The sequence below is a fragment of the Toxotes jaculatrix genome, chromosome 9, assembly GCF_017976425.1.
Source record: "Toxotes jaculatrix isolate fToxJac2 chromosome 9, fToxJac2.pri, whole genome shotgun sequence".
NCBI lineage: Eukaryota > Metazoa > Chordata > Actinopteri > Toxotidae > Toxotes > Toxotes jaculatrix.
The window spans coordinates 11,138,354-11,155,673 of record NC_054402.1 but is presented as its reverse complement, the minus strand read 5'-3'; the positions used below and the strand labels follow the sequence as shown (position 1 = coordinate 11,155,673).

The window sequence follows — 17,320 nt, the reverse complement described above, 5'->3', positions numbered from 1 at the left end:
GGACAGGAACACAGACTCAGACTTGACAACAGGGATGACAACAGATACTTACTCAGTCAAGGCAACAGACGAACTGACAAAGAGACAGAGGAGCAACAAGGCTTATATACACTGGGGGAAATTGGCAACAGGTGGTTCACATTAGGGCGGGGCAGGCAATCAACAAAGGCGGGAAACAAGACAAAGACAGGAAGAGAACTATGCTTCAAAATAAAACAGGAAAGGCAGAACAAAGCTCAAGAGACCAAAACCAGAGTAAAATGACTTCAAAATAACAGTAAAAAAAATAAATAAATCAGTAACTACTTAATAAAGCTCAGGAAACCAAAACAAGAATTTTCAAAAGTCCAAAGGGTCCATAAAGAGTTTAACAAAGTCCAAGATAGTCCAAAACAGAGTTCAACAAAAATCCAACAAGGTCCAAAACAAAGTTCAGTGAGTCCAAAAAGAGTTAAAAACAGGCACTCCAGGGGTTGATCATAATAAGCTTTTTTTGTTTTTTTAACCTATCCCATGATGCAGCTCATGAACTCATCAAATTTATCTCGTGACCCATAGAAGGGTCCTGACCCCCAGGTGGGGAATTACTGACATAAGACAAAAACAATCAGGGACAACAGAATATTTTGCATTCTTGTTTGAAAGATGACATAAATAATTTATTCATTATCAGTAAAAGTTGCAGATTATTTTTCTGTCACTACACTGATCAATAACTTGACTAATTCTTTCAGTTCAACAAGATACAGCATGAAATAAACGCTGATTGTTCTTTTAACACTTATCTGAACCTCTTACATCTTGTCGTCAGTTTTTGCATTCGCCCTACTGGTCTCAGATCAGGTTGGTCCAGACACATAGTCTGGACAGTGTCTGGGGTCAAGGCCCTCCTACAGAGCTCTTCTCATAGGTCACATCCTGTCCGAAGGGGGATAAAGAGGGGGCTGCTCTTACCGTGAGAGGAGGGAGGCTTGGGGTCAGAGGTCAGGGCTGCTTTCTCAGATTTCAAAGCTTGCTGGGGGCAGAGGTCTCAGGGTCATGGTGGGTAGTTCAGCTCTAGTTAAGGCTGCTGTGTCTTTGTGAATCACAGTAATGGTTTTCGCAATTAAACACTAAAAATGGAAGCATTTACATCCTCTGTTGATGATCGTCAGGGCAAGTGCTGTTTCGGCCAATCACGTGATCTGTCTCTGAGGGCTCCTTACCTCCTGTACAGAACAGTGCACGCTACAACAGTGATTTTTGTGTGTGTCGTGTTGTTACTGTGGGATTACTGAGCAATCAATCATTGGGGGCAGCTCTGCTTTTGACTTCAGTGGACAAACACAGTTTCAGTGTGAGCTCACTGTTGGGAATAAAAGACTACTAGGTCTGTGTGTGAATGTGTGTGTTTTAGAGGTTTTGGTTTTGGTGATGGAGAGTGGATTGATAAATACATCTGTAGTTTAAAGAAGCTTGACTATAAATGAGTAAGAGGTATGGACGAATGCCCTATGAAAAATGTAATAAAATGTAAAAAAACAAAAACAAAAAAGAGTTTGTGAGAAAACCCTGAAACTTGTAGAAAAGTGAATGTGAAGACTGAACAAAAAGGACACAAAAGAAAGCGAATGGGAGGGCAGAGAGGAGAAGGTAAAGGTCACTCTGTTGGGCCTAAAGAATAAGTCATTGTTTTTTGTATTCGATTGAGAAAGTGAATGCAGATATTCAGAAGTGGGATAAAGAGCAACTCAAGAAAGAGACCAGAGTTTGGGGTGGGGGTGGGGGTGAGGGGTGAAAAGGGGAGTGAACGTGGGTGTGGAAGAAACAAAAGAAGACAAGAGAAAGACTGCCAAGAGTGAGGAGGATAAAGAGGGTGAAAGAGAGTGCATAAGAGTACAAATCAAAGAACCTGCAACAAAGAAAAAGTAGGGAAGAACTAAAAGTACGTCGAAAGTACAAGTTGAATCGTGTTGTTCTCCAATGGGCTGTGAAATTGCTCCACTGTACAGGGACAGGGAAGTGGAGCGCTTCTGCAGGTGTTATCTCAGTTACCGATAAAAAGCTCTGTGCACAGCGTGGCGTAAGGCGGGGAGCCCGGGCCTCATAGGGAGAGAGGGACACACTTACATAACTGGCCCCTTTAACTGCCAACAGCTGGCTTGGTCTGGGCTTGCAGCACTAAAGCCTCAATGGGTCCAGATTCAGATTTCATGTGTCTATCAGTAAGTACATTAGAGAAGAGAGGAGAACAGAGAGTCCCTGGCCATGAGTGGCTCTGTTTCCTGTCAAGATGCATCTCCTCAGTCTGAACAGGAGAGCATATGTGCTGACCAAGTGCCAAGAACTGAGAACGAAACACGCACAGTCGCTTTTATAACCCGATCCACTTCTTCATTTCAAACAGTTTGAAACAAATGATGAGGCAATCTAACACTTCCCAGCTTCTGGCACTGACGGCTTATTAAAATGAATCAACATGAAGTAAACTGTGTATCTTCAATGCGTCATTGCAAGATGAAGAAATGAGGATGTGAGGAAACCTGGAGGAAGGAAAAATGATTCCATTAAACTTGCAATATTTAATAAGTGTTTCCACTGGATGTACAGCTTCGACTAAAAACATTTCCAACAAGTCCTCCAAAATAAACAACAAAATACGTCATTTGTAGTTGTGCTCCAGAACAGAACATTCAACTGTTTCCTGATCTGACACTGCTATGGTTAAGGTTTGGTTAGGTTCAGGCACAAAAACTGCTTGGTTAGGATGAGGGAAAGATCGCGGTTTGGGTCATAATTAGTACTTGGTTAAGGTAAAGGAAACATCAGGGTTTGGTTTAAAATTACTGTCATTAAGAATAGAGGACCATTGTTGTCATAATCCAAAGTGCTGGACAAAGTGAAATGTTGATAATGCTAGATGAGAAGAGCTGATCTTAAGGAGGGCTGAGCCGTCATCTGTCCTAGTAAAGAAAAATACACATGGAGCCAGAGTGTGTGATGCTTTTTTCCTGCTCTCAAGTCTGTATCCAGAGATCAGAACCTCACTATTACCTGTGGTGCGCATTACTTTTCCATTATAGATGAAAAGAGGATTACAGAAGTTATTATAATTCACCCTGCGGGGGAAAGGTATGTCTGTCCAGTAGTTTGTCAAGATAATTCACTCAAAACCACAAATGTCAACACATTTTGTGCCAATCCAGCAAACAGATGTTTAGAAGAAAATTTTTTATGGGTCAAGTGAAAAATTTTGACATGTTGGTGGCACTAAGGAATGTCAAATTTATCCTCTTCACTCTTGTCAATCTTTCTCCTCATGTCAAAATCAGATGTTTGGTTCACCCATCCATCTATTCAACCTCCTCTCTCTGCTCAGACTCTGTGGCTCTATAATGATGTCACACTATTTTTTCTTTTGCTGCTAATGGACACTAGATGGCTTTGTCACCTCAAATGCTTGATGCTGTCATTTCTTTCTTAGAAGCACTGTCTCAGTATTTCTATGTAGAATTGATGACCACAAACTCAGTCAATCTTGCCTGCGTGGAACTAGATGATCTACCTTTACTTTCAAAACAAGGTCCATCAGCCCTGTCCTGTTGAGCTGGTCAGGCCACTAATGAGTCACAGGGGTTGGTAAATATTCAGCTTCCACCTCTGACATTATCAGTCACCACTAAACCTGTAGACTGATTTCATCTGTGTTTGTTTACTTTAAGAATAAAACTGCACTTTAGTTGATAATGTCAATTCTGCACGGATGTTTGGAAACGCTCAGTCAGGGTGTGTGATCAATATTAAAACCTGTGAGTCACTCAGATGTTATCTGAGGTGTCTTTGTCCTGTGTAAATCAGTCAAACTGAAGGCTATCGGATTTGCAGTCCAAACAGTGGAAAGCTGCGCTACATCAAGGCCAGGGGAAAACAAGGCATGAATGTGTGTGTATGCATATGGATACAAGAACATGTGCACACACACCCTATACCCTTATCTGGCCCATATGAGAGATCAAAGCAATACAGGCTGTCAGCAATCAAACAGAGAATGAGGGAGCACCAGCAAAATGAACTGATAAAGAGAGAGCAAGTGATAGAGGCAACAGAAAGAAAGGGGAAGCACGTGGTGAAGAGATACAAACGTGCAGAGGAGAGAGACAACAAGGAGAGGAGAAGAAAACATTCACATATGTCCCAGAGTAAATGAGGTCACTACACCCATGATCCATTGCTACACAGAGAACAACGTATGTCTCTGGAGGCCAATCAGATAACATCAGCCAAGTGGGTTGCAGCTGTGAGCCAATCACAGTCTCTGTTAGTGACATCAGATGTACAGTTGGATTCAAACCAGAGAATATGATCTGCTGAGCAAAGGAACAAAAAAAAGCTTTAAAAAAGGCGGTTCCTCTCGGAAATCACGACTTCATTGAATTAGACCCTACAGTCTCTACTCCTGTGTTCCAGTTTCATCAGCAATATCACTTTCTAGAGTTAGAGGGGGGCTACTTTTCATGCCCCAGATACAACTTGGCCCTTCATAGCGAAACCAAGTACAGTGCAGGCAACTTGAGACGTTCTGCAAACAGCAGATGCTCTCCTTATCAAGAAGCACACACAGCATCTGGTTAGTGTCTGAACTCCAGAGAATATGAATCCAAAATATTTACAGCTCAACCTTAGAAACAGTAACAGCATAAGTCTGACATAACTCAAGTCAATTATTAACAGCAATCCTGAAAGGGGAGGAGTTTCTATTGTGTAGCAGAGCTGCAGATAAGGAACAGATATGAAGCCACTTCTGTCATCGCTCACTCCATCTGAAAAAGGTCAATTATCTTTTCAGCTGTGTGCTTAACCGTAAAAATTACACAACCTTCCTCTGTGTTTACCTCCTTAAAAAAATGAAATATTGTAAAGGCCACACGTGACAAGCCCACACATGCAGGCGAGTTTGTTTACAGACAGAAATTTGGAATCTGTCTGAGTAAAAACACAAATCATTTGAAAACAAGACCAATATTTGATCTCAGAGCAGCTGTGTGGTGTAACTTGTGTTTAAAAAAAAAAGTTTACTTTTCAAAATGCAGATGTTATTTTATACATAAGATGACAGAGAAAGAAAATGGGGAAAAAAAATAAGGAAAAAAAACAAACTACAATGCAAGACCAGGAGTTGACAGCCTTGTGAGCCATGTGATATTGTACTTATACAGACCAGTGCTTGGAGATACTGCTAACATGCTTACAGTGGCAATGCTAAAATGCTGATGTTTGGAAGGTACAATGATTACCATGTTCACAATCTTAGTATAGTGTGTTACAATGCAAAAACACAAGTACAGCTGTTTGTTATTATGATGTCTATACAAAATTTTGTGATGGTATATCTTAGAGATGTTGAGTAGTTTTTTATATAAGTGGAAACTTGTATCAAGTTTCGGTATCAAGTTTCATTACAATTCATTCACCAGCTGTCTACATTTTGCTAAAAGCCTAAAATGTCAGTCTCACATTTCTGCTAGAGGAAAAACTAAATCAGGAAATCTCCCAGGTCAGTAAGTTTTATCATCTGAGAGCATGAATATCTACCAAATTTAATGGAAATCCAACCCAATTGTTGTTGAGACATTTTAATGTGGATCGCCATGCAGCTAGTATGAGTAAAAACATGATTGAAAATTAAATATAAAGATATGCACACAGACCGAAACATAAGCAAGGCTCCAGGAAACTAAGAGGAGTAGGAGACTGAAGGGAAAAAAGAAAAAAGAACTACAGCATGTCAGACTGACAAATTGCTGGATTGCCTCACAAAGAATTTGCTTGAACAGAAAAGTATCGTATTTTATAGTTACTTTTACAGTTATCCACAATATGTATACATAAATACAGTGTACAAGTGCAAAGATGTGTACGTCCAAACAGTTTGCCTGAAGTAAAGACACATGTTCCACAGACCACAGGACAGATGTTCTGGAGGCAGAGATGGGCCTCTTTATAACAAAACATTGAGCTGTTCAAAGAGGCCCTGCTGACCTCGGGACAGAGCGACTCTATTAGCTTCTCATAATGAGACCGCACTGTGGGGGGTGTTTACGTAAGCTTATTAAAACATAATCCTGCCAGTAACGCCATACTGTAGCATGCCAGACAGGCCCCTCCTGCAACCACTGTGTTAGCTCACAGCAGGTCGGTGGCTTTGGTCCTCAGAAAAGAACAGAGAACTCAGGTGAAATATGTTTATTCATAAAGCTGCATATGAACATCACAGCTGATTTTGTCTTTATGGGATAAAACCTGACTAAATCTCTACTCACTAAATCTGTTCGCTTTATAGATGTTTTCTAACAAACTCTATTCACTTTTTGTTCATAACTGTTTGACCTTTATTGTTGCTGTGTCCTTTGCACAATACAGAATGTCTGTTTTCCCCATGACTGGTAAAGTAAAGCAGATGAGTGCTAGAAGAAGAGTATGAAACATGACTTGGGAGCGATTTCTCTGAAAAAGCAGATCCCTACTGCTGGAAAACGCAGGTGAGAGAGGTGAGTGAACTAAAACAGTAAAGTTGTGGGCCGTAAATCCAAAACAATGACCTGAAAGATCCCTTTCACATTTCATGCAGCCATTTGACCCATTGTTATTATAAAATATCGATCAGGGCAATTCTAAATCAGAACCGTCGTTTTCTTTGCAAAGCATCATTGATTTGTAGGTCAAGATACAGTGGTTGAAAAAAGAAAAAAAATATAATCATATAAGTAATCTACATTGATGCTTTGCCTATAAAAAGTATGGAGAAAAATGTACTAAAGATCATATTAAAGAACACAATTCAATTTTAAAACAACCTGGTTCATTTGAAGCACACCGAACCCTGTACACCTTTCCCACCTCTCAGTAAACCTGTGTCACGTGCACATAGGGACCCAGCTGCTAATGCTTACTTTCCTATAAACATAGGAGAAGATGAACTCTTATAATGGGAGGATTACAGGAGAGAGGCCGAGGTCTTAAACATACTTTGAAAGCAGATTTCTGTCAAGAATAATGAACTGTACTTAGTTACTGATTAAATCTATGTGTGGGTGTCTTTTAATCAGGGCCCCAGACATATTGCATCGCATTACAAGAGCTTGGGCAACAGTTAATCCTAAAGACAATGTACAAAGTGAACCACAGTCTACTGGTTGAATCCCTTCGCACCCCACAGACCCGATCGACATGGTTTATGTTCGTCAGTAATCCCGCCCCACAGGCTGAGCACCAGTCATTACGATGGCAATTATCCGAGGGGTGCCGGAGAAATCCTTCACCAACTTTAAGACATCAAAACTGATTACAGAGGTGCTCTTTCATGTGGAGTCAGAGTTCAGTTGTTACCTAAATGATTCTCAGAAGTTATGTAAGGAAGCAGGTTTACAGGACTGAAAAGTTCAATGACCATTTAAGTTTTAACAGCTGAAGCAGGCTATAGTTGACTAGGCCACCCATTTCACACCATTATCTCACCTAACATTAATTTAAAACGGATATCCACAAATGTTCCCATCCGGGGCTGTATCTGCCAGTAAAACTTGTTTTTTTTTTTTAACATTTCTGGGAATCTGGGGAGTTGAATGACAAGATGAGGAGTTTACATTCTATGGTAACACACGTATTACACATGCTGGTTTAATTCCAGGCTTGTTTTAATATTTTTGTCAGTTCAACATTTTTGGAAAGATGATTATTTGCTTTCTTAACAAGTTAGATGAAAAACTCAATCCCAGTTTCCCGCTTATCCAGTTAACATGAAGCTGAACCAGCAACCTGTTAGCTTAGCTTTGCATAAAAAGTGAAAATGGGAGAAGAAGCTACACTCTCTCTCACTCTTGCAGTTGTTGTTGTCCCCTAACAAACTAAGGACAGATAGAAGAGCTCCAGATCTCCAGATTTGGAGAGAAATTGAGCAGCTCTATTGGCCAATATCTGCCACAGTGGAAGCCATTTGACTGAGCCACAAAGGTCATTTAAGAGTTGGTTTTGTCTCAGTGAAACTGTGACCACAAATGGTTCCAATGCATACAGTTAGATTACCACTGATGATAGCATTATGTCAGTTCACACAAGTTCCATAGTCTTCAAGGGTTTGATGATGTTGGCTCATTGACTTGTTTTACGTTTATATGGTTCCATATGTTTTCTTAACACTGAGCTGTCCTGTTTTATACAGTAGAATATTTATTCGCTTTTCTACCTCAGGGACAGTTTTTGGTATTTGGATTAAGCAGAGCAGTCTAAATTAGCGGGGAGACACTTGGACATGTACATACAGTCAAACAAGTTCACTGTGAAATTTGAGAGATGTGTAGACCACAGCCCTGATATGTTTCCTGTCTATTAGTTTCGTGACTGACATGTCCAGATTCCTACCACGGACAATAAGTTGTATGTCTAGCAGACAGTTAGATATTACAGTCAAACACACAAGCCACAATGCTAAATCAGAGGACGTTTCACAAGATGGCTGCCTTGCAAAGACACAACAGTGGGGTTTCCTGCTAAAATATTGGTGGAAAGTGGAGCCACCCTGACTATCATAATTAGACCACTTGGCACCACTCCTACCTTAGTTTCACCCACTCTGAGGCTGGACAACATACTCATCTGCAGTCTGCCACACGACACAAACTCTCTTTTAGCTGTCTACCCTATCATTAGTGCTTCTAAACACGTACAAGATACCTAGCTAACTGTCATTGTCTGCCCATTGTTGAATACTGTGGCGTAGACACGTAGCTATGAATAGGAGGAAAAGCCTATTTTAGGTAATTATAATCATCTGATCCTGCATAGTTAGAAGTCTTGGTGCCGACAAAACCCCTGAGGCTGAATCTTTGAACTCTCATTTAACTCCTTCCTAACTTTTTAAAAAAATATAGTTTTTAGTTAATTTTACAAAGTGGCTGAAATTGTTAAATTATTCCTTATTAAGCAAATGCTATTTGTAGGGGACTACAAATGAATAACATGGCAAAACTGAAAAACTACTTGGGTCACTACTGTATAACTTTTTTCTGTCTTTGCACTGCCTGATGATAGTTGGTTATGCTTAGTGATTATCAATTTAACATTGCTTTTTGCATTGCTTTATGGAACAACTATATGGTCTATGATAATTTGTATTGGGCATTCAAACAATAAAAATAGTGAGCATGCCATACAGCGAACTATATAGTGAATATTTTTAAGTTTAACAAGAACCACAATGGAAATAATCTTACTAAACCAATCTTAATAGTGAATGATTTTTGGACAAAACAACTGTTATTTCGACATGCGTCACCGCAGATTTTCAAGCCTCTGGATAAAACATCACCATTAGCCTACTTATAGTGTCTTTTTATTCAGTTCAGTGGGTTTTCTACTTAAATCATGCTAAAGTTTTGAAAGGTTGCAGGAACACATCTGGCAATATCATATTAATCTGCATTTTGGTTGGAAAGTTCTGTTTTTTTTTTTTTGGCAATTGTCCATGTAGGAAATTTCTTACTGAAGCACATGAAAATATATGTGATCTGTCAAAACACCCATTCATACTCAAATAACCTTTGACCATAGAAACTAAGCATGAATAAGCCCCCCCCCCCCACTCTTATCATCATATCATATCATATCATATCCTCTCCAGTGTGATGGTCAAGATAACATCTCCATGGTTAAATATTTCACATTTTATTTTGTTCCGTTCATACAGCTCAACAAACTGCTCTCGTGCCAGAATCAGACACCAACTGAAACACTCACACTGTTAAGTACCATTTAGAGATGGACAGCACAGCCAGTGACTGAGTCACTTATATATGTACACACACATTTATCCTGATGACATTACAAACATCATAAATGATTACTATGTAACATACATAATGACATATCATGTTTCATATATCTGCTCTGTATTGCTGTTGATCAGTTATTGGCCCAGAAGGAACAGATAAATAGACAGAGCTGAATGACAGGCTTCTGAAAAATAAGAAGCAAACATAGAATCAGTCTCTTTGGTGATTTCACCTCAATTACTGTGTAATTTCAAAAGAGGAGAGAGCTCCAGTATACTGACCGACAAAGACGGATAATTATCTATTTAAGGCCCTGGCTGCAATGACAATGAAAGACCCTGTGATCATCCAAACCAGTGGTGTAGTGCAGGGAACATGCAGATCAGCTATTTCTGCTTCAGTGACACTGAGTAAACTTTTGTCTCAAATGCCACAGATAAATTTACCTGCTCTGTGTCTAATTCTAAAGTTTCCACACCACTGGTCCAAAGGCCATTGCATGGCAAGACTTCAGTGATATGTTTGTGTGATAAGTGCAATATACAGTGGCACTACCCAAAGTATTGCTGCAACCTTGTAACAGTAACAAAAAAGTTATGAAAACTAACTAAACTGGCCTTAACATTTCAGATGAAGCTTTTCAGTCAAAGTGAACAATTGACATTTCCAAACCTACAAAAGACATGTGTTATCCAGGGCAGGTTGGCTGATGTGTGTTGGTAAGGAGCTTACAGACCTCTAACTGTGTGGTTGGCTAAAAGTGTGACAGCTGTATCAATGCTTCAAAATGTGGCACAGACACAAGCTGGTGTAGAGAAACGTGACAGTTCATAAACAACGTACACCATTCAAACCAGTCGTACACATCCGTACACGAACTCATCGATTTCATATATATTTATGTACATTTGATTGTAATCGAAAAAGAGAATGAGTTAATATAAATTTGATCTGATCTGACTATTGACAACTTGTCATTTAAGTTATAGACGCTTCTGATTTTGAAAACAAAGGTGCTGGATTGGTTTTGATTTATCATCTCCGATTTGGGGTCTAAGCTAAGTGTTGGGGGCTGAATTACAGTGTAGAACACATAAAATAATATACTTCGTTAAGGGTATCAAATCAGACAAAAAGGAGGAGTATACTTTTAGTACATAACATCACCGCCTGAACATCACCCCTCCATGTCAGCTCACATTTACTTTGCACAAGTCCAGTATGATAAGCAGTCCATGTGCCATAAAATTTTATTAGCTCCATAATTTTTGGTTGAATGCTGGTCACAGTCATATTTAACAGTTCAGACTGGCTCTGAGCAGCAGACAGCAGTTACAGCCTTATGCTCTCTGTCTTTTAGGCATCAACAGAGGATGTTTTATGGTCAAAGCGAAACCACGCCAACCCTGCAACCACTCTACAGCTCAGGCAGGCACACTCCACCTCTATTAAACTGTTGCTCCACTGAATTAAAGTCATTCTGGCCAGCACATCTGGGGTCATCCAGGTGATCGTAAAAATAGAAGTCCTTACATCCAAGTCAGTCCCTCCAGACAAATGAGCAGTTCCAGTTTTATGTCAGTCACAGGAAAATCATCTCCACCCTCCCTACTGCACGCACACATACTTCTTCCACCAGGACTTGGAGAGCATCTTCATTTTATCAGCTGTGCTGCGGACCTTCCTCTCCCGTCGCGCTATCCTGTCAGAGTGCCGCAGCCCCACCGCGATGGCCGCGTCAAACACCTCCTTCAGATTCTTTTGCGTCAGCGCCGAGCACTCAACGTACGTCACTGCCCCAATTTTTTCCGCCAGCGCTCTGGCATCTTCCTCTGGCACAGGCCTCTCCCTTCGCCTCGCCAACTCGATCAGCACCTTCACGTCCTGCCGGAGGTCGCACTGTGTGCCAACGAGGAGGACGGGTGTGAGAGGGCAGCGGCGTCGGATTTCAGGCACCCATTTCTCCCAGACGTTTTGAAAGGAAGCGGGGCTGACCACGCTGAAGCAGAGCAGCAAGGCGTCAGTCCGACTGTAGCAGAAGTGGCGGAGTTTGTCAAACTCATCCTGATGGAGATGGAAACAGACATTCAGCAATGTAGTGATGTCCATGATTTAAATCAAACAGTTCTTAAGATTTTCGACTTGGCCTTGCTCAAAATCTTCAATATGTGATAAGTTATTTCCCTTCACTTCTCATCCAGACGGACCACACACAAATGCACTTTCAGTAATCACTACACTGTGCAACACACTCAAGCACCAATAACATCACAGGAAAGGGAATTGTACCAATAATCATTAAATAACAAACTGCCTAGGTAGTGTTTATACTGTGCTAATACGCAGTACATGTATGAGCCCTGCCCACTCATTTCTATCATCTGCAGTAAATCTCTTAAATTAACACTTTGGAGACGCATAGCTCTAACATGGGCCTCCCACATCCTTGAGTACACAGATTAAGGTTGGCAGAAACTTGACACAACCCTCTCCTTCTTTCTCTTGACGCTCTCCTTTCCAGCACACAACTCCTAATCCCCTCTGACTATACAACGCTCTGTGGCGGCACCTTTTGATTTCAAAACACAACCCCCAAACAATCAGTAATTCAAAAGGTTAACGTGGATTTGAAGCTCAACAGGCGCAGTAGAAACTTATCAACTTGCAAGTTTCCCACACAAGCTTTGGCTTTGCTTTGTGATCTGATGACGTAGGTCCATCTGCAGAATATACAGATGTATCAACATCTCTGAGTAAGGAGCAGCTTTGTTTATCAGCTTTGGCGGCAGCTGTTATCGTCTTTCTCCAGACCTTTTCTGTCTTTCTGTCCTGGCTCACTCTCTCATTCACTCTCTACCCCTTTCTTTCTTTCTTTCTTTCTTTCTTTCTCTGTCATTCCTTTTTTTTTCTTTTTCTGACACACCCCCGACCCATTTCTGGCACAAGTTTGCTTCTTATGAAATTGCATAAGTACAGTAAGTGTTTGCTGACTTTTATCTGCCCATATTTGCCCAAGCTTGTCTGCATGTGTGCGTCTGTGTGCATATGTGTAAGCGCAGTTTTAACACTGTGTGCAGCTTGCAACATGCTGTGGGGTTTTACAAGTATTAGGGGCTTGTTGTCAAAATCCTCGTTCCACTTTACTGCCAAACTGTCTTTGATTCAGCGTAGAACTCGCAGTGCCCTTTGCTGCATCCGTGAACATCAAATATGCTGCTTCCAAGGCAGGGTGCTATTGAGTTGGATTATCAAACAACCACCCATGCCCTAGAGAAATTATAAGACAATTTCACAAGCTGTTCCTTTCATGATTGCCCCACCAACATAATTATGAGTCAATAACTTTTGCCTGGCAAGTTGTTTGTACCACCGTGTCTTTAACCATGGAGACAGACAGAAAGAAATTGTTTTCATTCTTTGTACATCACCTCCAGTCTAGCCTCCAATACAAACTATACATGTCTGAGAAAGTTATTTCTGCTACAGATGAAGACTGACAGTAGGAATTCTGCTGTTTCTACCATGGTGTGCTACTTGAAAAAACAGGCAAGAAGCCCTAACAGGTAATGCATTCTGTGTGTAAGAGAGTGTGCGCACAGACAAAACTCACCTGTCCTGCGGTGTCACACAATTGTAGTCTAACCGGGTTTCCATCAACCTGAACCACAGCTGTTGACACAGAAACAGACAGACAGAGAAAATATTACTTTAAGCCCGAGTACCGGTTCCCACCTGACACTTCAGTAGTTAACGCAACTACCCACCAGAATATTCTCTGGAATAAACAAAAGCCTGCCAGTTGAAAACACAAAGACCCCCTGCTCTGTTCTTGCAGCTCACAGACGGCCTGCTCGGTCTGGCCCACCCACTCTGCCAGTTACTGTTGAGACCATAACGCTTTACTGTCGCTTGGACCACTCAGTGAGCTTTGTTCTCTGTTGTGTTTTGACAGAGGCCATTCCAAGGCCGACTAACAGGGGGGTAAAAACAAAGCAGATTTTGTTTGCTCAGTGACTCTCTTCCAATCGGCCTCACTTCCAGATTGGAAAAGCGGATGAGTCATCTTACAGCGAGATTCATTATAGGGCCATTTATTCTTTTCAGAAGAGTGAGCACAATGCAGAGCAGCAGGCACATGGAAACATTTACAATACGCCTGGAGTGGTCGGTCATACCACCTGATCAAAGAGCCTGCTGGAACTATTCATGTAGTAGGACAGGCATCATGGCACCCTGTGTTAACAAAAGCATGGAGAAAGAGCAGGAGGAGAGATGACATTTGATAGTCCTTTGATTTTCTGGACCAAAACTCCATCTTATCGTCCCCGCTCCCAGCCTCCCGCTCCTCTGTGTCTCTACCACCTGTGGCATTGCGTAAGTGCTGAGAAGTCAGCTTTCAAGAGGGCACTCTGATCCCGGGCACCGAGAAATGACATCACCAATAAGGGCCCCAACTGCACAATTGCTCTCTGTCAGGCCAGGGCGAAAGACAATCTCTGCCTCAGAGCCTCTGCAACAGATGTGCCTACTCCAGTACAGAGGAAAGGGCTCGCGGGTCAAGGCTGACAACAATAGGCAGAGTTGTGCAATCCAAAACCCCTGAACCAGAGACTGTTCCTATGGGAGGGTTGAGCCAGCGTTCGTCTTGAGGGCGGTGTGTGTTCCCAGTGAGCGTTTTATGGGATTAGTGAAGGCCAAGTTGTTCGTTTTACTGCACATCAGTGTACTGTCAGAGAATTAACTAAGATTAATGACAAATATGCTTAAGTTTTCAAGTTAGTGTGCACAATTCAATGTCAAGTATTGTTTCCTAAATTTTAAATGAGCATAAATATCTGTTAATGTGTTATATTTCATACGTCAGTACTATCATATCTTACACTTTGGCATCCTGGAGAGTTGATAATAGCTGATATGCTCATATGTAGATAAAACATCTCAGTTTACAAAGTTTCTAAAGAAAAGCTGAAAATGTGATCATGAAGCAATTAAGGTGATCAGCAGGTCACAGGTGTATTGTTCATTTCAACACTGATTAATTTAAGACAAGTGCCCCCTTTGAAGAATTTTGGTGTTTTTGTTAAACAAAGTCTGCCTTGGGACTAGTGGTTGCGACAGGTTGGAAAATGGAACCGTGCCAAATGGAAACCTGGCTACATCCAGTGAGGATAACTCACGTACATTAACACTGATGGAAGACTGATAAAAGGAAACACAAATATATCTATCAAAAGAGTGGAATAATAGGGGGAAATGGCAGAATGGGTGGGTGCACTAAAAACGTGCTAAGCTGAAAAATTCAGTGAGAGACAGGCAGGTAGAAACAAATTCATTTAACTTCAAAGTGGAAAAAATATCATTTAAGTTTCATTAACCTGAATGTATCCCCTGATCTAGGATAATGAAGGGTGACATTGCTTGCAAATAGGATTATATTCTTCTCTTAGACTATCTACGTATATGCAATATGTCTACGGACCTGATAATGAAAAACAGATGTAGCAATATCTTCCTTACCCGAGAAGTCATCAAATGCAGTAGGGACGTATTTGGTTGGGTAGCCGTTCGTTGTATAGCTGACTACCAGACTGGTTTTTCCAACCGCGCCGTCGCCGAGCAGGACACACTTCAACAGCCGCTCCTGCGCCTGCCCCGGCCGGGCGGGTTGGGGTTTATGTGGGGGCACCGGTGGGGCCATGGTCCTTCCGTAATCCATGGTGAACGGAGGTGACATTCAATAAACCAGCAGCACTTCACCGCGCTCTCCCCGACGGGCAGATGAAGCACCCACCATGAGAACAGGTTGCCTTCTCTACTACAAGTTTGCAAAATGCTTATGATCGCGAGAGGGACTCGTGCGTAAAACCTTTCCTCTTGCCCTGCACGCTGTCAAATCCAGTGTGGCAAGATTACCATCCCGACTACAGCCCGAAACTCAGCAGTTACCAACGCGAGGGCGGGTCCGGGGCGTTATGTCTTTAGATTGATTTGACTAATCCCACCCATTTCACCTCCCAACAGCGGAGGGCTGAACAGACACAGGTTGAACTAGGAAATAAGTAAACTTTTATACAGAATATAGAAAATAACCAATACTGGACTCTTTGGAGAAATTGGAATAGAAGAAAATCAATTTGCTTAATTCATTATTCTCTTTTATTTGTATTCTTTTAATCGATCCATCTACTACACACAGCCAACTGTTATTTTCTAGGGCCAGCTAATTGTGAAGCTGTCATGAGCTCAGTGTGTTAGACCCTGTGCAGGCAAGTCCAGACTTGCCCTCACCAGTCAGAAGGAGACATTGTGATGTCCATTTTGAACATGACATGTTCTGAAATTTCAAACCCAGACCTCCTGACCTAATTCAGTCTGAAGCCAGCTGAGCCGAGAAGGAGCAGCCACTGCTGTGGCTACAGGACAATGTACAGTACAACATCAAAATATAGCTCAAGAGGTACATGTATAAGAACTGATCACATTCAGACATAACTTTCCTTCTGATTGGGTAGTTGGGTAGTTTTTCAAAAGATCCAGTGGCCAAGAGGATCTTGTCTCCTAGTTTCAAGGTGTTTGGGACAGAACTAATGTCTTGACTTTTGTCGCCCCCTTGTGTTAGTGACCTAGCAAATTGTTAGTGAACCCTTACAGACACCATCTTTGGGGAATCCAGACTGATCATCTTTTGCAGAGGCCTGTGTAAAATACAGTTTCTCAAATTTCTTTCTAAATCACATTACAGCTTGTTTACCTGTGTGGATTTGAGGTTTTAGCTATATTCTTCTTGTTGGTGTGTGGACCTACCACCTATCTAAAAAAAAAGAAAAAAGAAAAAGACACTAGGCTTGTTTTAGCTTTTCAGTGTTTATTTCTCCAAGATTAAAACTCTAGTTATTTTCAAGAATACAAAATAATCAGTGTACTACTATGATGTATGTAATGATTTTGATTGATTTTAAATGAACTAAAAGTTCATTTCCTGTTTGGATTTAATTTATCTTTCATTCACACAGAAAATATATTAAAAAAAACCCTTAAGCATGTGGTAGTCTAGACTTAGTGAGACAGTCCTACTACAGTGATGAGTTTGGCTTAGATTAACAGCAGTTTTGTTTAAATATAATTTGACAAGACAGATTGCAAGAAATTAATCTTTTTGTTTGTACCAAGCTGTGTGGTTATATAAGGGAATTAGTGCATTTAATTTCATTGCTACCTCCATTCACTTTGCTGAAGTTCCTCTTGGAAGAAATCCAAGACAAAAAAAAACTCATTTGTGTTAGTAGAGAAAATAGCTACCAGAGGCCAGTGTGCGTGCAACTACTGTAGGTCCAATACTAAGCAGCACATGATGTCATGTATTTGGATGTCATGGATCATGTCTGTTAACATAACAAGGCTTTCACTGTGGGACACAGAGAAATTATGTAATAATAAGGCATAAGAACAGACACGTTGGTGAGAGCTTTAAAAGCAACTGCTAAAGGGAAATGTGTATCCTGAATAATTTTATT

The 17,320-nt window shown here is 41.1% G+C and overlaps 1 protein-coding gene across 1 annotated transcript; it reads right to left on the bottom strand.

Moving 5' to 3' along the window:
• Positions 1-9,350: 9,350 nt before the first annotated feature.
• On the bottom strand, positions 9,351-15,739 carry rhoub (ras homolog family member Ub). Its single transcript, XM_041045924.1, has 3 exons — positions 15,324-15,739; positions 13,417-13,475; positions 9,351-11,870 (listed from the first exon to the last, which is right to left on the bottom strand). Exons 1-3 carry the CDS (start codon positions 15,538-15,540, stop codon positions 11,415-11,417), a joined length of 732 nt encoding a protein of 243 aa, XP_040901858.1. The 5' UTR covers positions 15,541-15,739; the 3' UTR covers positions 9,351-11,414.
• Positions 15,740-17,320: the final 1,581 nt, after the last annotated feature.